The 17374-nt window shown below is 43.1% G+C and overlaps 1 protein-coding gene across 3 annotated transcripts in view; it reads left to right on the forward strand.

The window, feature by feature from the left end:
- The first annotated feature begins 8406 nt into the window (after positions 1–8406).
- FOSL2 (FOS like 2, AP-1 transcription factor subunit) overlaps positions 8407–17374 on the forward strand; it is a 29841-nt gene continuing 20873 nt past the window's right edge. For 2 of the 3 annotated variants that reach the window (XR_009762396.1, XM_061624942.1), the window contains exon 1: positions 8407–10636. Coding sequence is in view for 1 of the 3 variants with exons in the window: in XM_061624942.1 (XP_061480926.1) it covers positions 10538–10636 (99 nt within the window). In the remaining 2 variants the exon portion in view is untranslated. Of the gene's footprint in view, positions 10637–10738; positions 11310–17374 lie in introns of those variants that run through there. The other variant, XM_061624943.1, reaches the window with a different exon arrangement.

The following is a 17374-nucleotide window of genomic DNA, read 5'->3' on the forward strand; positions in this document are numbered from 1 at the left end:
TAAATTTATATCCTGCTCTTCCTCCCAAAGGATGCTTGCCCCTCTTGGCTTATTTCATTTAGCAGGGAGGGAGTGTCCAAGTGGGTGAACAACAGAAAAATCCAGGTTCTGGGTGCAGTGGATGGCTATGGGAAAGAGGTCCTTTTCAGTAGTGGCACCAAAGTTGTGGAATACCATCCACAGTGAGTCTTACCTGGTGCCTACCTTAGTATCATTTTAGTGCCAGGTGAATACCTTCTTATTTGCTTAGGCCTTTCAATCTGTCTTGGTTTAAAGTGACACTCTGTGACTGTTTTCACAGTGTATTTATATTAATTGTTACTGAATTTTATACTGTATTATTACTTGTTTTGAGCCACTCTGTTACAGGATGGCCTATAAATATTGGAAGCAAATATTGCCCTGCACATGGCAGAGCAAGGTTGATGGTGGTGGATACACTCTTTCTGAAGCACACTAAATTGGGCTCTTCCCCAGTTGATCCGTGGGCAAATCCCTGGTTTCATTAAAGCCCTATATGGCTTAGGACAGGGATGGGGAGGTTGTGGCCTTCCTAGGGCCAGCCCAAGATACTTTGTCACCTGAGACAAAGGACAAGATGGCTCTCCCTTCCACATACAGAGGCCGACTGGACTAGCAGCTGCATCTTCATCACTGGTGACAGGATAGCATTCTCCACTGCTCCTGAGGCAACAAGCTGGTTTATGGAGTTGAGGAATGGCCATGTGGCACACAACTCTGTCCTCCAACAGGGAAAAATGCAGTAGTGGCCAGTTGGAGGGGCAGAGCTGCAGAGCCACCCGCCCGAGAGGAGTGGCACTGCAGCTTACCCCGATAGGGCAGTCGCACGGTTAGGGCTGCACAGTGGCAAGGTTTTGGCTACAGCTCATGGTTAATGAGGAGAGAGCTTGGCCACAAGTCCTGGTTCAGATGACATGCTAAACCAAACCTTGGCTTTGGTTGGCAAGGCAGTAAAAAGGACTGGGGAAGAGCAAAGCGGCTTGCAAGCTTCTCTCTGGGTTAATCTGTTTTCGTAAACCCTGGTTGGGCTCACAGTGCCATGCAAAACAGCTTGATGTGTATCCCATTCCTAATTCAATCCAACATTAAGGGAGATGTGGCAGAGAATAGAATGCCCTCTCCAGAGGGACCCACCTGGCACCTACTCAGCACCAGGCAAAAACTTTTATCTTTTCCCAGGCCTTTTAAACTATGTTGTGGATTTAATGTTGTTTAACTTTGTGGATTTTTAATCCTTCTGCTCTCAGTTTTAAATCTGGCTCTGTGGATTTATTTCTTTGCTGTTTTTGAATAACTGTATTGTTACTTTTTTATTTGTTGCTTTTGTTATTCTCATTGTAATATATTTTTATGTTGTAAGTTGCCTTTGTTATAGGGAGATATATAAATAATGCAAATAAACAAATATTAAGTGAGGTTAAGTATGTACTCCTGTACTACTGAATTCATAATAAAATGTTAAAAGCCACTGATTGTTTAAAACCTTTTAGGAAAATGCTTCTCTTCTGCAGAAATCATGTACTCAATACACCATGTCACATGCAGGAAAATGTGGGATTTAGTCATATAATAGGGTCACAAGTGTTTCTATATTTACTATCCAAGCTGTGAAGGGAAATGCTGATTGTTTTATGTTCCTATTCAGACACACCACATGCTGAAGTGACCTGTACTTGCCGACTCTAACAAATCACTGGTGTCTGTTGAGAGGAACGCTGTAATTGTTACTGCAAAAGAATTTATTAAAATACTTAAGATGAGAGATGTGTAATTAACACAGCTTTGTGCTCTAATAGGTCCCTTTGCCCAAAGCTCTTTGAAAAATTAATTAAGTGGCACTCCACCCCCATCTGGTGATACAGATATATTAATCTTGCAGAAGGGTAACCTCGGGCATACAACATTGGGTGACTTGCCCAAAAAAGAGGCAGAAATGTTGAGTGGGATCCAATTCCCAGCTCCCTGCTCAAACCCCAGAGGTAAAATAAGAACTAATTTGATCCATCAGATTCTAAATGTATGAAAACCCATACAGCTTATTACTTAGTTATTTAAATGTACATTGTGATCTATGCTGTTGGGCTGGGTGGTTTACAGTTAAAATTAAATATACAACATACCAATAAAACTCTCCTTATTCCTGTCTTTTAAATATTACCCTGCTCAGATGAATTATCTGTTTGTACTGCTCAGAAAGATCTTCTGTTTTGGAAATCTGTGGGGGAGGAGGTAGTTTTACAGTGGAGATGAAGATACAGAAAACTTGGTTTTTTGGCTCCTGGTTTTACTCAAGGGCTACTTTAACAAGGTGGGCCACCAACAACTGTCCCTCCAAAGTAGCCAGATTGTAAGTTCCATTTCTGTAGTTGCTATTCCTTTTTCACTTCTGGTGTGGCAATCAGGGGCCAAGTGTGGAGGTCTGTTTTGGCCCAGGAGTCTTTGGTAACTGATCACTATTCTGTGTGAACTCTCTATATCCATTCAGCACATGGGCTCCTACTAGGAGGAAGGGTGGGATATAAATCTAATAATAAATCTGTCAGTCACCATTGGTTGACCTAACCCCATTTACCTGGGAGTAAGTCCCACTGAATTCAACAGGACTAACTTCTGAGTAGACATGGTTAAAAAGGTAAAGGTGTCCCCGCACTTACAGTGCGAGTCGTTTCCGACTCTTAGGGTGATGTCTTGCGACGTTTACTAGCCAGACCGTATATATGGGGTGGGATTACCAGTTCCTTCCCCGGCCTTTCTTTACCCCCCAGCGTATGCCGGGTACTCATTTTACCGACCACGGATGGATGGAAGGCTGAGTGGACCTCGACCCCTTTTACCGGAGATTCGACTTCCTCCTTCTGTTGGAATCGAACTCCGGCCGTGAGCAGAGCTTTGGCTGCATTACCGCCGCTTACTATAATCCTACATATGCTTACACAGGAGCAAGTCACAACGACCTCAGAGGCTGCTCCAAGCCCAGACTCTGGAACTCCCTCCCAAGGAAAAGCTTGCTTCATCCCTTCTCTAATGCTCATCCAGGGGTAAGGGGAGAAATGGCAGAGGTGTATAAAATTATGCACAATGTGGAGAAACCCTTTCCTCCCTCTCTCGCATTACTAAGACGTGGTCAGCCAATGAAGCTGAACTGTGGGAGATTCAGGACAAAGAAAAGGAAGTACTACTTCATATTGCGCATAAAACTACAGAATCCGCTACCATGAGATGTAGTAATGGCCATCAGCTGGGACGGCTTTAAAAGGAGATTCAACAGGTTAATGGAGGATAAGGCTGCCAAATGGCTACTCACTGTGTAGACTGGATGCTACCTCCAGGATGGGAGGCAGCATGCCTCTGAATATCAGTTGCTGGGAAACAACAGTGGGAACGACCTCTGGCACTTCTGTCTTGCTTGTGGGCTTCCAGTAGGTACCTGGTTGTCTCTGCAGGATCCGGAAGAGCTATTCTTTTGTTCACAGAAGATGTTTAAAATTTCCTTTGCAGGAAGGCTTTCTGCGGAGTGCTCCCTTTTGACATGGCTTTAAGCAGGCTGGGAAAATTATTGTAGTAGCTGTTACCGATTTTTAAAATTTGATCTCTCTGTTGTTTTAGCATTATATGTTTTTGTAAATGGTTAGGTTTCTGTTTTAACTAGTTTTGTTAGCTGTGAGCTTGTTGAGGACAGGCAGGATTTCAGCATTTTAAGAAATAAAATAGAATGAAAACTGAACCTTAGTAAACATATGTAGAATTGGACTTGAAATTGTTGCTTGGTTGCCTGGGGCACACAGACGGTGCTCTCTTTCTTTGCTCAACTTCAAAAGGCCAGCAAGAGGTCAAAGCTACCCTCCTAAACACAGCAGTTCTGGGTGAGGGCAGGCAAGAATTCTCCCTCCTGAGGCTAGGAAAGGTACAGCCATGCTCACAGCCACAGGCAACCACCTTCTAAATAAATATTTGCTAAGTCTGGGCTAGCTAAGGAGAACATATTGGGACTGAGGAGCAGGAAGTCTCAAACCATTTTAAGGTCAAGCTGTACATAGGAAGCTGACTCATATTAGCTCTATCTACTTCAGCATTGTCTACACTAACTGGCAGGGGCTCTCCAAGATTTTAGACAGGAACCTTTTATAGCCCTATCTGCAGATGTCAGGGATTGAACCCGGGGCCTTCTACAAGCACAATGTAGGCCATACCAAAAGTATGCCTCCAAATTGATAGTTATCCTTAAAATAGGAAACTGCTGTATACCAGAGTCAGACCACTGATCAAATCTGGCAGTGGCTCTCCAGGATTTCAACAGGTTCCTCTCCCAGGACTACCTGGAGATGCCACAGATTGAAGATGGCACCTTCTGCATGCAAAGCAGATGCTCTTCCACTGAATTACAGCCCTCGGCCTGTAGACTTGACTTGCCTGATGAGAAAACTAGAACAATCCAAATCAAACCCTGACAAGTCTAAACTGTACATCACTCCCAAATCTTTGTGTGCTATACTAAAAACCTGCTCACACAAGAATTCACTGTGTAGCCTTGGACAAGCCACTTTCTCTCATCCAGAGTTCTTCATCTATAAAATGGAGATGATAAAGACCTGCTTTGCAGGGTTGTTGTGATGATTAATACAAGATTCTCAAGCATTTTGTCACACATTATGAAGCAAAAGTATTGATAAATTATGGATAGGAATTGTAAGAACGTAGTCCTGCAGCTTCCTTTATGCCTACACTTTCCATGGTCTTGTTTTTTAAGTCTACATCATTTGGGCCTCCTTCACACAAAATATTTGAAGATATGTCACCCTTCATAAGCAATCCACTACACTGGATTGTAGGCTGTCAATTAATCCTTTGAGTCTAGGATCAATTATCACATATTCATTATCTACAGAATTTTGTAACAAAGGATTATCGAGCAAACAGTTACAGTGGTGTCAGAATAAACACCAGCAATTATGGGCATGACCCAGCCCACTGATCCAATCCCGTTGATTCTACAGGGACAGCTAATAATGCACTTAAATTAATGGAAGTAAATGGGCCTTAGAAGAGTTCCACCTGGGGCAGCTTGCTTTAAAAATGTATATTAATGTTAATGCCGTTTCACACTTTGTATGGCAATCAAGTCTGTTGGGGCTACAATTTTGCTGTGGCAAACACAAAAGGGTGAAGGGGAATTGCAAGTTTAGATTCTAAGCTCCAACGTCAACATCACTGGTTTAAGACTGCTGTTTGCATGTGAGAAACTCGCCTTTGTTGTCTAGCAAATTTAGGAAAGCCAGAGTGCTATAGCAATTAGAGTGTCAGGCTAGGGAAACCCTTCCTCAGTCATAAAGTTCAGTGAGTGACTTGGGCAGTCGCTGTTTAACCTAGGAACAGCCTTATATAGTATCAGATCATTGAACTCTCTAGCTCAGCATTGTCCACAGTGACTAGCAGTGGCTTTCAAGGATTTCTGACAGGAGTTTCTCCCAGTCCTAGTTGAAGATGCCAGGAATTGAACCTGGGAGCCACAATAACAGCAGCTAGCAGAGGCTGTAACATCTGAGTGGGGGAATAACAGACTGTTTTCTTGTACTTTAGTATTGGAATATTTATTATGTTTGTCATTAACTGATATGTTTTGTTTGATAGTTTGTTTTATGATTACTTTGATTATTATAACGTTCTTGTAATCAAACTGAGTTATTTGTTAGATTGTTGTTTTGAAATGATTTAGTATTGATGTAGTGATTTTTATTTATTTATTTTATTATTTGATTTATATCCCACTCTTCCTCCCAGCAGGAGCCCAGGGCAGCATTTGCATTTTTGTTCTGTTGTGAGCCACTTTGAGCATAATTATATGGAAAAGTGGCATACAAATTTAAATAATAGTAAATTATAGTAATAGTAATTGAACCTGGACCCTTCTGCATGCAAAGCAGATGCTCTATCCCTGAGGTACGGCCTTCCCCTTGCCATACCTCAAAGGGTTAATAATGCTGGGAAAAACAGAAGGGAGTAGAAAAAGAGGAAGGCCAAACAAGAGATGGATTGATTCCATAAAGGAAGCCACAGACCTGAACTTACAAGATCTGAACAGGGTGGGTCACGACAGATACTACTGGAGGTCGCCGATTCATTTGTTGTTGTTGTTGTTATGATTCATAGGGTTGCCATAAGTCGTAATCTACTTGAAGGCACATAACAACAACAACAAAAATTATTCTTGATGTTTTGTATTGTTCAGTCACTTTTGTTTTAAGGGAAGAGAGTGAAATCATAATCATGTAAAAAATAAGCCTCCAAAGGCATGTCAAGGCTTCCTTGTGTATGTCCACTCTGTATTTAACACTGCCTTTCACAATTTACGTGTTTAAATGTAACAAACACTGGACAGTGGTGCAGCTGTGGCAAACAAAACAGCTGTATAAAATAAGAAGAGAAACCCTCACACCTTTTTTTATGAGGCAACAATCCATTGATCTGATCACCTCCTCAACATGTTTACTGACTCAGCAATTGTCAGGATTGGCAGCCATAAAACTGCTGATATGGAACGTGTCCCTTTGAGAAATAGAGCACATAACTCCATATATGGAATCAATAATTACTATAGGGTGGAGTCCCTTAAGCATGACCTTTGTTCTAGATATTTCCTGCTCCTTACACTGTTTCCATGACATTCGTCTTTCATTTTGTCCAGCATTGTAGTGGACATTGCTAGGAAAAGCATTAGCAAAATATCTGGCTCCCCGCAAAACTCTCATTTTATTTGATACCTTAATATAAACATGCACACACAAATCTTGTAGAGCCTTAAAGGCTTAACATATTGTGGCAGATGCTTTCTTGGATTACAGCAGGGAGGGGGGGGTCTGTGGCTCTTCAGTTGTTTGGCTCCAGCTTCCATCAGCTGCATGGCCAATGGTCAGCTGGAGGCCTGCATATTCCTCACCCTTGGACTACAGCCCACTTCATCATAAAGCCACAATAAGAAGAGCCTGCTGGATCAGGTCAGTGGCCATCTAGTCCTGACCTCCTGCTCTCACAGTGGCCAACCAGCTGCGCACAAGAGAAGCCCTCAAGCAAAACCTGAATGCAACAAGGCTCTTCCCACCTGCGATTCCCAGAAACTGGTATTCAGAGGCAGACTGCCTCTGCTAGTGGAGACAGAACATAGCCATTGTGGCTAGTAGCCACTGATAGCTTTATTCTCTACCAGTTTGTCATAATTAACCTAGGTGTCCTTTAAGGTGCCACGAGATTCTGGTTTTGTGTATTTGCTTATAATGGTCTACCTACACCACTGGAAGCACCTTTATATAATAACAGGCATTCAATTATTTTAGAAAGAATGGGAATTTCAGAATTCATCTGGTTCTTGCATCCTATAAGCCCGATAGTCTACGACTTTTCTTTTTTCTTTCTCAAACGTTTCCTTCTAACTATCCTGAGATGCAATTGCACAAAAGACACAGTTAGTTTGCCCCTCACTTCCTGGAGGATCCTTTAAAAAAACAAAACCGTTCGGGCAGACGTAATCATCAGTGGGAAATTCCATCTCTCGCTGCCCCTCTCCCCTCTTTCCCGCACCTCCATCCGGGATTTGACTGATCTTTGCCCCGGCTGCATTTCCTGCCCGCCGTCTCCCCTGTTAGGTCGTTCACCATCGCTTTGCGGCTGGCGCTTGCTAACGCAACGCGTTGGATGGTTGCATCAACCACCGTCCCAAATTCCATCGTAAACTCCTTGATCTCTGGGGGTTAGCCAGCAGCCACGTAACTTTACTGGAAGACACCCTACCCGAGCAAGTGACGCCGTCGGGCCGTGCGTGCGAAGCAGCAGCAGCCCAAGCAACAAAGCGCTCCTCCCACTGGGGAGGCCTGACTGGAAGGGGCGGACCGGTGTGAGCCGAAGGGAAAGGGAACAGCTTGCGTTTCTCTCGCTCCGGCCAGTACTGGCAGCGGCCTAGCAGCTGCTCGGAAGCCAGAGCCAAGGCTCCTCGATCTGAGGGCAGGCTCTTGGCAGGGATCGCAGCAATACTGGCCAACTCAAAGCTTTTGTCCCGCTCTGTAGTAGCTCCGTGTCTAGCCCAGCGAAGTGCGGCTGCAATCAGACGGAAGGCGAAGGTGGATCATGTGATCACCTTTTAAAGCGCCTATAACTTGTTATCGTTCGGTATGTTTTTAGACTCTTGCAGCCCTATCCTGTGCGCGCGCTTACCTAGAGGTAAGCCCTTCTGAGTTCAGCAGGGCTTCTTCCCAGGCAATTGAACAGGACTGCAATCGGAAACCTATACGTGTTTACTTGGAAGTAAGTCCCACTGATTTCAATAGGCCTTCTCACACGTAAACGTATTTAGGATCCCAGCCGTACTAGTACAAGTCTAAACATGCTTATCCGGAATTAAGTCCAGGCCTTCCCGTTCTCGGTTTAAGCGTACTCATTAAAAATCTTCATAGGATTGCGCGATCTAAGTGTCTCAGGTTAGCAGAATTTACTCATCGGGCTGGGAAGTAAGGCATGCAAATAAATAACCACGGAATTATTGAGGTACCGTTTCCCCATGCATAAAGAAAATACAGGCGGCTTAGGGAAAGCGGAGGATCCATCCAAGAAAAGGCTAAAGGGCAGCGGCCATTGGAATCTGTGGGTTTCTTTCAAAGAAAAACAGGACTGCGTTTATGATAGTTGAATGGATTTAGAGCCTGAATTAGAAGAACGCTACTTAACTTCGACGAGGCAAACGCGGGAAACTCATTATGAGGTCGAGTGATTGCACTACGACAGAAGAGTCGGCTGTTGTACTAGATTTATGGCAAAGAATTTAACGGTAATAAACGGGGATAGAGGAATGCGGGGGGTGCAAATTCACGCGGGAAAAAGCGTCGGCAAAGTTGCCTGGCATCAGCGATTCTTTCTTCCTCCACTGCGGCTTCTGCTACTCCTACCAGAGATGCTAAACCTGACATCCCACCCAGATCAGTAGCGCAAACTCAGCCTCGGGAGTGAACAACAGACGCCCTTTACGAAACAAAGCATCGGGATCCGAGCTTTCCCTGTTTCTCCCCACCCTTCCCTTCTTTGAGTTGCGGTGTAAACCAGCCCTTGTATTCGATTCAGTAAGACACGCCACCCACACTCCGGTTTTGCACAAGCAGCATTTAGAAAATTCGTAGGCTCCGTGAATAGTGGAGACAGCATATCGGCTTCTCTCCACCGTTCCCCCCCACCCCCGTTTTTTGATCCGGTTCCCCTTTAAGCGAAGTTCGATCTGTTGCAGACGAGCAGGGAATCCCTCGCTGAACGCGTCATTCTAACCAAGGAAACCCGCGGTCGCGTAGTACAACGCAAATGACCATCTTTGGCAACGGCGACCTGCGACAATGGAACAGACTAAACGTACACGCTAGAAGGGGACGGGGGACGTGACAGAAAGAGGCCTGGATCGGGAAATCAGGGCCATCAGACGAATTGGCCGGCTGCGCCTCCGCTGCACTGGGAAATGGGTATGAGAAGAGCTTCAAGTCGTCTGACTGGCGTTGGCTCTGCGGGGTTTAACGGGCAGGGTGCTCTTGCCCGCCTGTTCCTCCTCCGCCAAGTGGGAGGTTCCGCAAGGGGAGGCGGGGCCAAACTGCAAGTTTGACGTTTGCGAATCCACATGGTACAGATCGTAAGAGACAGGGAGATGGAATAAGACTGTGGATTTGAACTAATGCCATTGCACTGACTCATTCAGGGAGAGTAAAGGAGCTCAGAGAACAAGGATACGAGATAGAAAGGCGCTCAAAAGAACGAGGGAGAAAGAGAAGAGGGGGGTGACTTGTAACAAGGGGGGGGAGATAGCCTTTACGGCAGACAAGGGCAGCATCAAGAGTTTAAAAAGATCAATAATTCAGAAGAGTATTTTAAACAGCAACAAATAAATATAAGGAGCCTCAGATCCCGGGCTGAGTCATCCAGCCCAATTACAGCAGGAAGCTGGCATTTTTCTGAAGGGCTTAATTATACAGGAGGTATAGATCCTCCTGACTTAAAAACTACAGTGCCATCGCGGCTTTGAAACCAGTAGGGAGATATCCGCAGGAAGTTGGAAGGAAGGGAAATGAGACACATCAGGCTTTCTCTTATGTAGAAATAAAGTCGTATTTGGAAAGAAATTTTTTTTAAAAAAAAACAATCTTGTCGTTTTCATATGAGAAGCAATGATTTGGCTCTAGAGGGATTTATGTTATTTTTCTATATTGTATGGAAGAGAGTTTTTGGATATATTTTTTAATTTCCCCAGTGCTGTCACAAGAAGGAGAAGAAGAAAAGAATATCAGGAAAGACTTATTTTTCATTGCTTAAAATAGAGGAAAAGGGAAATACCCTGCCAAACGCAACAGTGCATTTGGAAAAATCCTAAACGATCGGAAGCGAACAAGACAGGGAGGGACTGAGGGGGAAAAAAGAGAGCGTGCGCTTGGAGGGTTGTGTTCTTTCCCCTCCTTTCCTTTTCTCAAAGCTTATTTCTCCCCTACTTCCACCTCGGACAATGTATCAGGACTTTCCAGGAAACTTTGATACCTCCTCCCGGGGCAGCAGCGGTTCTCCAGGCCACCCGGAAACTTACTCCAGCCTCGCAACTCAACAGGTAGGGGCGGTCGCGGGCACCTTTGCCACGGAGCTGCTGGGATCGAGGTTTTGGAGTGATACCTCGCTTTTCTTTTTGCCTGTCCTCTTAAATACACCCCCGAACATTTTGCCTTGAAGAGGAGTGCAGGTCATATAAACGGATTCCACTTTATTTCGCGTTTAGAGATGTAGCGTGATTTTGCATAATTCAGGCCCTTATTCTCTCTCTCTCTCTCTCTCTTTAAAATGGTCGTTACTTTTAATTCTCACTCAGTAGTACACTTTCCCCTCTCCCTACAAGTGTAGTAAGGCGGGTGAGCGAGCAACGCCGCCGACGCCTCTTCTTCCTCCTCTTCCTTCTCTTCGCAGCAACTCGTTAATCAAATAGTAAAGTTCACTAACCACACCCAGTGCACCTCCTGAGAGCGCGCTCCGACCTCTCCCTTAGTCGGAGATTAGGGGGAATAATAGGCGGCGGCGCGTCTCCTTTGGCCTCGAGTCCAACAACTGCCTTTCTACGCGTACACCTTAAAAGGAGGCGGAAACGGCTGTTTGCTGCTGCTCCTGCATTGCGAGCGTTTGGGCGGGTGAGCGCAGACAACACAAGCTCTTGAAGTTTAAAGCCTTTATACAGTGTCCAGGACGCGGGATCGGAGAAGCAGGCTGAATGCGACGTTGATCCCACCGGCAAGGCAAGCGGGGTTTAAGTCACTGCGCGCCTGAGACTGTGTGTGTTTCTCTGGGAGGGGGAGAGAGATGTCTGCTCTCTCCATTTGCTTGAACTCTGTGCTAGGGAACAACACCCTGCTTTTTTATGTGCGACCGTGGCTAGCTTCCTTTTTTGTTCTTAAGTGGCTTGGTGCTGGCCTCTGGCGGACTGAATTTGGAGTCGATCAATATGTGTGTGCAAAAAACAAACAAACTGGGATGGTAGTGTAAATAAATTCACAGTCGGAATTAAAATCTCTTGGTTAGGGTGTCTCTCTTACTTCTGGCTCTACCGCTGGGTGGGAGTGCCTCTTGGCCAAAGAAGCGTTCGCATTGAGCCTAGTGGCCGTTCGAGATAATAGCACCGAGGGAGAGCTGGGCTGTTGTGCTTCCGAGCGCCCGACGGGGCGAGGAGACAAAGGCGACGCGGTGCATTCGTTTGGGGGTTTGGACCTAGCCAGGTGTGCGTATCTGCACAAACAGAAACATTCTTGAGTGTCCTTTTCCAAAGTAGTGGTCTACACACACATTGCTAGGGGAGGGGTGGGGTAGTGGCAATACTTTCTCAGGATGAAATATGGGGGGGGGGAGACGTGCACACGGGTATGACATGGGGACAGGACATACATGGAATACCAGGAGTAGTTGCCAGAATGGTGGTACACAGACAATGGGGCTGCAATCCTATACCCATTTACCTTAGAGCAAGAGCAGTGTTTTTGTGTGTGTGCGATGATACCTGTAAGGTGTACTGTTGCCTCTATTTTGCCCATTGCATACATTTTGTTCTGGCACCGACAGCACTTTTATCAAGATATGAGTACCGGCACCTCACTTTGTTCCCCCCCCCAAAAAAGCACTGCCTGAGAGTCCCTACCATTAAACTGGGTAGGACTTGCTCCTGAGCAGAGTAGGGCTGAGACTCCTAGTAGAGTGTAAAGAGTATAAAAGGGGTTATGTTGGTCTCACTCTTCAGTCCTGCTTGTGTGAAAGAAAACCAAATTGCCTAGTGGAGGGGCTGGAGGAGAGCTGGAGAAATAACTCCTCTTCCCCCTTTTTTTTAAAAAAAGCAGTTATGCTGTAATCTTCAAAACAATTTTCCTTTTTAAGTCAGTGGAACGCCAAAAGAAGCGATTGTTCACAATGGTCTATAGTCTTTGTTTGGATTTACTGCATATTTTGCCCCAAGACTTCCAAAGCGTGAGCAGTGCATTTCACTTTATAATGTTTCCAAAGGTTGTGAGTTTGGATTCCATGGGGTGTTGTTGGAAACATTCTTCTGTAGTCTACCCATTCATTAATTGTGTCTCTGACCTACTAGGCTTGGGAAGTAGAAAAGCCATTGGCTATGGTGGCCCTTGCATTTGTTAAATATCGCCTGCACGTGGACACTAGAGTGCCCACACCACAACAGCTGAATGAACTAGATGGTTGGTGATGGATTTGGGGGATCAGAAGTGGGAACCCTAGTGGAGAAGGGGTGCCACCATCATAATTGCCCTCTCCTTCTTGGCCTTTGATTATACAAGCAAGGTACAGAAGCCATGTAACGAGAGAAAAAGAGTAGATGGATTGTGTGGCACCTCATTTAACATTTTGGGTAGATTTGCTTGATTTTAAATATATATCATTGCTAAAAACCTGTTGCTATTTCCCCCTACTTCAGTTCCTTATCACCTTATTTAAGATATGCATGTATTTAAGGGATGGCAAATGGAATGATTGAAGGAATCCCCACACACACAACATTCTTTGGTCAGTCTTGGATTTACATTTATTTATATGTGTTCACAAGAGACAAATGTGTTGGCAGTCAACTCCTTGGACTCCACACTGAATTGGGATTTGGGGTTTTAATTATATTTTGCAGACTTTGTGGAAAATGCGGTGCATGAAATTAAGAGTCATCTTAAGGAGACTTGGCTGCCTGAGAAATGCAAAGCAACAGGCCTATCCACCAAGCCAGAGTTAAATCCACTTTAATTTGGTTGAATGGGTTAGTGAATTAAGCTGCAATGTGTTTGAAAGACCTCTATGGTAACCTAGAAAATAAATATTGGCTTGTTTTAATTTATAGAACCCTTTCCTGGGAAGGGATCTAGAAAAATTGGATTTTCTCCAAGGGCCGCAGTTGGGATAGGCTATACAAATTAGATTTATTTGTATAAATTTACTTTCATTTACTCATTTTTTGGGGGTAGTGTGTCTTTATCTGTCTAAGCTGATTTGCTGAATAGAAATGGAAGATGTGTGGAGCAACAACCAGGATCCTCGTGGAAGGTCTGGTTAAGTCCATACAAAAGGCAAGATAGGAACACCACCACCCACTCTCCAGTTTCCTTTAAAGATTTAGTCCTTTCTCCTTTCACAAATAACGCAAGTCTTCCATTTTCTGAGATTAGTAGATGTAACTATTCAAAAAGGTTTGTTTTAATTTTTTACTGTAACTAAAAACATGAATAGTTATGCTTTATTATTATTGTGATTTTTTTAAAAAAAATTAACTATTTTTTTAAAAAATGAACCATAAGGTTCCCTGGAGGCAAGTACATTTGCGGTGGGCCTTACCAGTGTTCTAAGCTTTCAGGGCTGCTGAATTTTTTTTTTTTAAAAAAAGCAAGGAAACCACCGTTAGGTTTCTATGGTTTGTGAATCTTTAGCAAAACCTGTTTATCTTTCCAGATTGCCCTCCTGTCTCTTATTTCTCTCCCCCACCCCAATAATCTTTAGGGCTAAACATATTCATGTGTTTTTTTTAAAAAAAACACTAGTATTTTCAGGATTCTGAAGATGCTGCAAGATTCTAAAGTAGAAATTAAATCAACTACAATACTTAATACACTAGCGTAGGTTTGATTGAAATTAATAGACGTATTTCCAAGAAATTGGTTTAGGATTAGGATGTATTTCTTGATTGAGAACTCACCTTTACTCAAGTTCTCATGCAAATAATATTTTACAGACAAATAAGGTGGATTTCTGGATTGAATACTTGAAAGTCCAATAATTGGCGTTGGACGTATTTCTAGAAACCTGGCTGCCTAATTTCTTTATATTAGGAAAGACAAACTTGTGGTTTCACTGTAAATGCAGCTGCATATGTTCTTTACAGTCCCACCGATAAGATTAGCCCTTATGGCTGAGGTAAGTTTGCCGATTTACTGAAATAGATACACTTCCATTGGATTGGAAACAACTATATTAGAAATACATGCAAAACTGAAAATATGAATTCAAGGAGAGAAATCAATACATAGGTAAGAAGACAATCCATGATTGAGCACAACTTAAACATTGGTCAGTTCTGAGCATGCTGCCACACAAAATAGTTTGCAATGAATAATATTTATGGTATGAGAATCTTGTGTTATCTAGAACTTGTGGCTGCCATTAGGTTATAGCTGCCATGCAAACCAGTGAAATCTACTAGGTAAATTCTGCTTTTTCAAGGCATAATAAATACTTTTAAGTAAAACAAAAACCTTCTTTCTCTCCAGCTTTTGTTCTGGCTTGAATTTCTTTTATTTGTTGTTGACCCAAATTAAATGGCATTTCATGAGCTGTGCCAAACTACAATTAATTCAGTGCTATGATGTTGTTGAAGTGCTGGAACCATCTCCTAGTACATACACAGTAACCTTTTAAAGCAGGCATTTCTATTCCATGTTTTTAATAGCGTCTGTTCGGGAAGGAAATGGAATGTGTTATTTTTCTTTTATAGGCTCCATCTTCAAGCAAGTTAGGGAGTGACATTGTTGCACTCCTTTGGTATTCAAACATTCCTTTGCTGACTGAATGGACCTCATTGGTATTTATTGTTTGGTTTTTGACCTTCAGAATGCAAGTTTTTACAGGGCCCATGCAATTTGGCTACATATTTGGGATAGCTCTTTTGGTGCAGAGTCTAGCCTGAAATGATGTTGGACCTTGAAGAATGAGAAATATTTCCTGTTGAAACTAAAATCTATGAAATCCAGGAGGATAGTTGTGCTCTCTTCATTGCTCTGCCCCCCTCACTTTTCTCTCAATCAGTATTTTTCTTAGCCTTTTTGAAGATGTCTTATGTGCCTTCCTAGGCAAACCCTATGGCTTCTGTGACAAGGATTGCACAATCTAAGCAGTTACACAAACTTATATTTCGTAACGTGTTTACATTGGCTGGCCTTGCCTTTCTTCCCCCAAGATGCCTTTCTTACCACTTGTGTAATGTGTGTGTAAAATCTACTGGCAAAGAGAGACATTAAGGCTTTTTCATATCAACTAACTGTAGGTTGTCTTTGTTCGGGGAATTTTTTTTTAAAAAAATCTGTTCTATATAAAACTTTGCTAGTGGTGCTGGTCTGTGACATTCCACACATCAAATAATTTATGTATTTATTTATTTTTACAAGAAATGACGCTTGGTGTCTAGGTCCACACCAATGATACCACTTTGGTGCCCTCTATAGGCTGTTTCACATAGGAAGATTTCCAGAAATGATACACGATGGAAAAGGAATTATTCGTTCACCTACAGTAAATGTGGAAAATCTTGGTGGGGAACGGGTAGAGTGAGTTTTGTTTTTAAGACGTGTGTGGCCCAGATTTTTAACAGAATTGTTAATAAATGTGTGTTATGTATTCTAATTCAACAATTCTCCAGAATTAGAAAACCAAGCTTCCCTTCAGATTTCAGCTCTCCCTCTGAGGCCTCCCCAGCACCGCACATTGTTGTGAATTCTGTTTCTAGGTTTGGATCTGCTGTGGTTTTCTGCATCTCACCTTGTTTTGAAGATTGGAATGCTGCTGATCAGTTGCCTGATCAGTTGAACTGGAACTGTGCGTTTAACTCTTTGTTGCAGATCTTTTCACAGTTGTAAAGCCTTACATGTTAAATCAGGCAGCTGGCAAACTTTTTTGTATTTATTGATCTGCCCAACTGTATTTCCCATCCATAGTTTGTTGCAATTCCCTTTATTTATTCTCACCAACACCCGCTCTGCCAGTGCCTACCCACCTTCAGTTGCAGGCAACATTACTCACTGCTTAACTTCCAAAACGAGACATCTGTGAATTCAGAGTTGGCTGGAAGTTATACCCTTGGTGTCTGCTGGTGTTCATTATAACTCTTTGGTGAAGGAAAGTTCCTCGGCACATGTTTCAAGGCATGCCTATGGTTTTTGCATACTCCAGAATGAACTCTCACATTGACAATAGAAAGGGAAAGAAAAATAATGTTGGAATAGATATGTGCATGATTTCTATAGTCGATCACACTGCTCTATAAGATTTCTGCATTTCCCTTGATCTCTCTCTGCAATTAAGCACAAATGTTACATGAATTCTTGGGTTGAAAATGTCAGCTGAATCCTCACACCAGAGAAAATGCATGTCTTGAATTCACCCGCCCCTTTTCATCATTTCTTTTTTATTTCCAAAATAGTGGAACTTGTGCCTTTTGGAGTCAAAACTTCAATGCCTTTTTAACTCCTGCACCCCTAAAGCTAGATGAAATAAGCTTGATAAAACTATACTTTCCATCACAAACTTGCAGTACAAGGTGAACACTTAATTTAATCAGGAGAGGATGTCTCACACTGGGACTGATGAGATTACTTATCTTGCCTTGCAAGATTAAGCCTAAAGGAATCTGAAGGGATTGGACTGTGTTAAATTTTGTTTCTTCTCACTACTTCTAGCCACTGTGTAGAGCAGGAATGGGGAACCTCTGGCCTTCCAGCTGTTGCTCAACTACAACTCCCATCATCCCTTTGGCTTTGATGCCTGGGGCTGATGGGAGTTGGAGCTCCATAACATCTGGAGGGCCAGAGGTTTTCCATCCATGCTGTAGATCGTATGAAAATGCTATAATGGTCACAAATTAGTTATTTCTGTTTTAGTTTGGAAAACAATGGGTAAGATAAGATTTGTTCTGTAAATCATTAGATACCTATTTCCGTTGGTGATAGAATTATCTTTTCAGCAAATAAAAAGGCTCTCCAAACATGACATGGTTTTGATGCAGTTGAGAAAGTGTTTTGAGTGTTTAATTTTTGAATGTCCTGTTTTA

Source organism: Rhineura floridana, chromosome 4 (genome assembly GCF_030035675.1).
Source record: "Rhineura floridana isolate rRhiFlo1 chromosome 4, rRhiFlo1.hap2, whole genome shotgun sequence".
In the NCBI taxonomy this organism is placed as follows: Eukaryota; Metazoa; Chordata; class Lepidosauria; order Squamata; family Rhineuridae; genus Rhineura; species Rhineura floridana.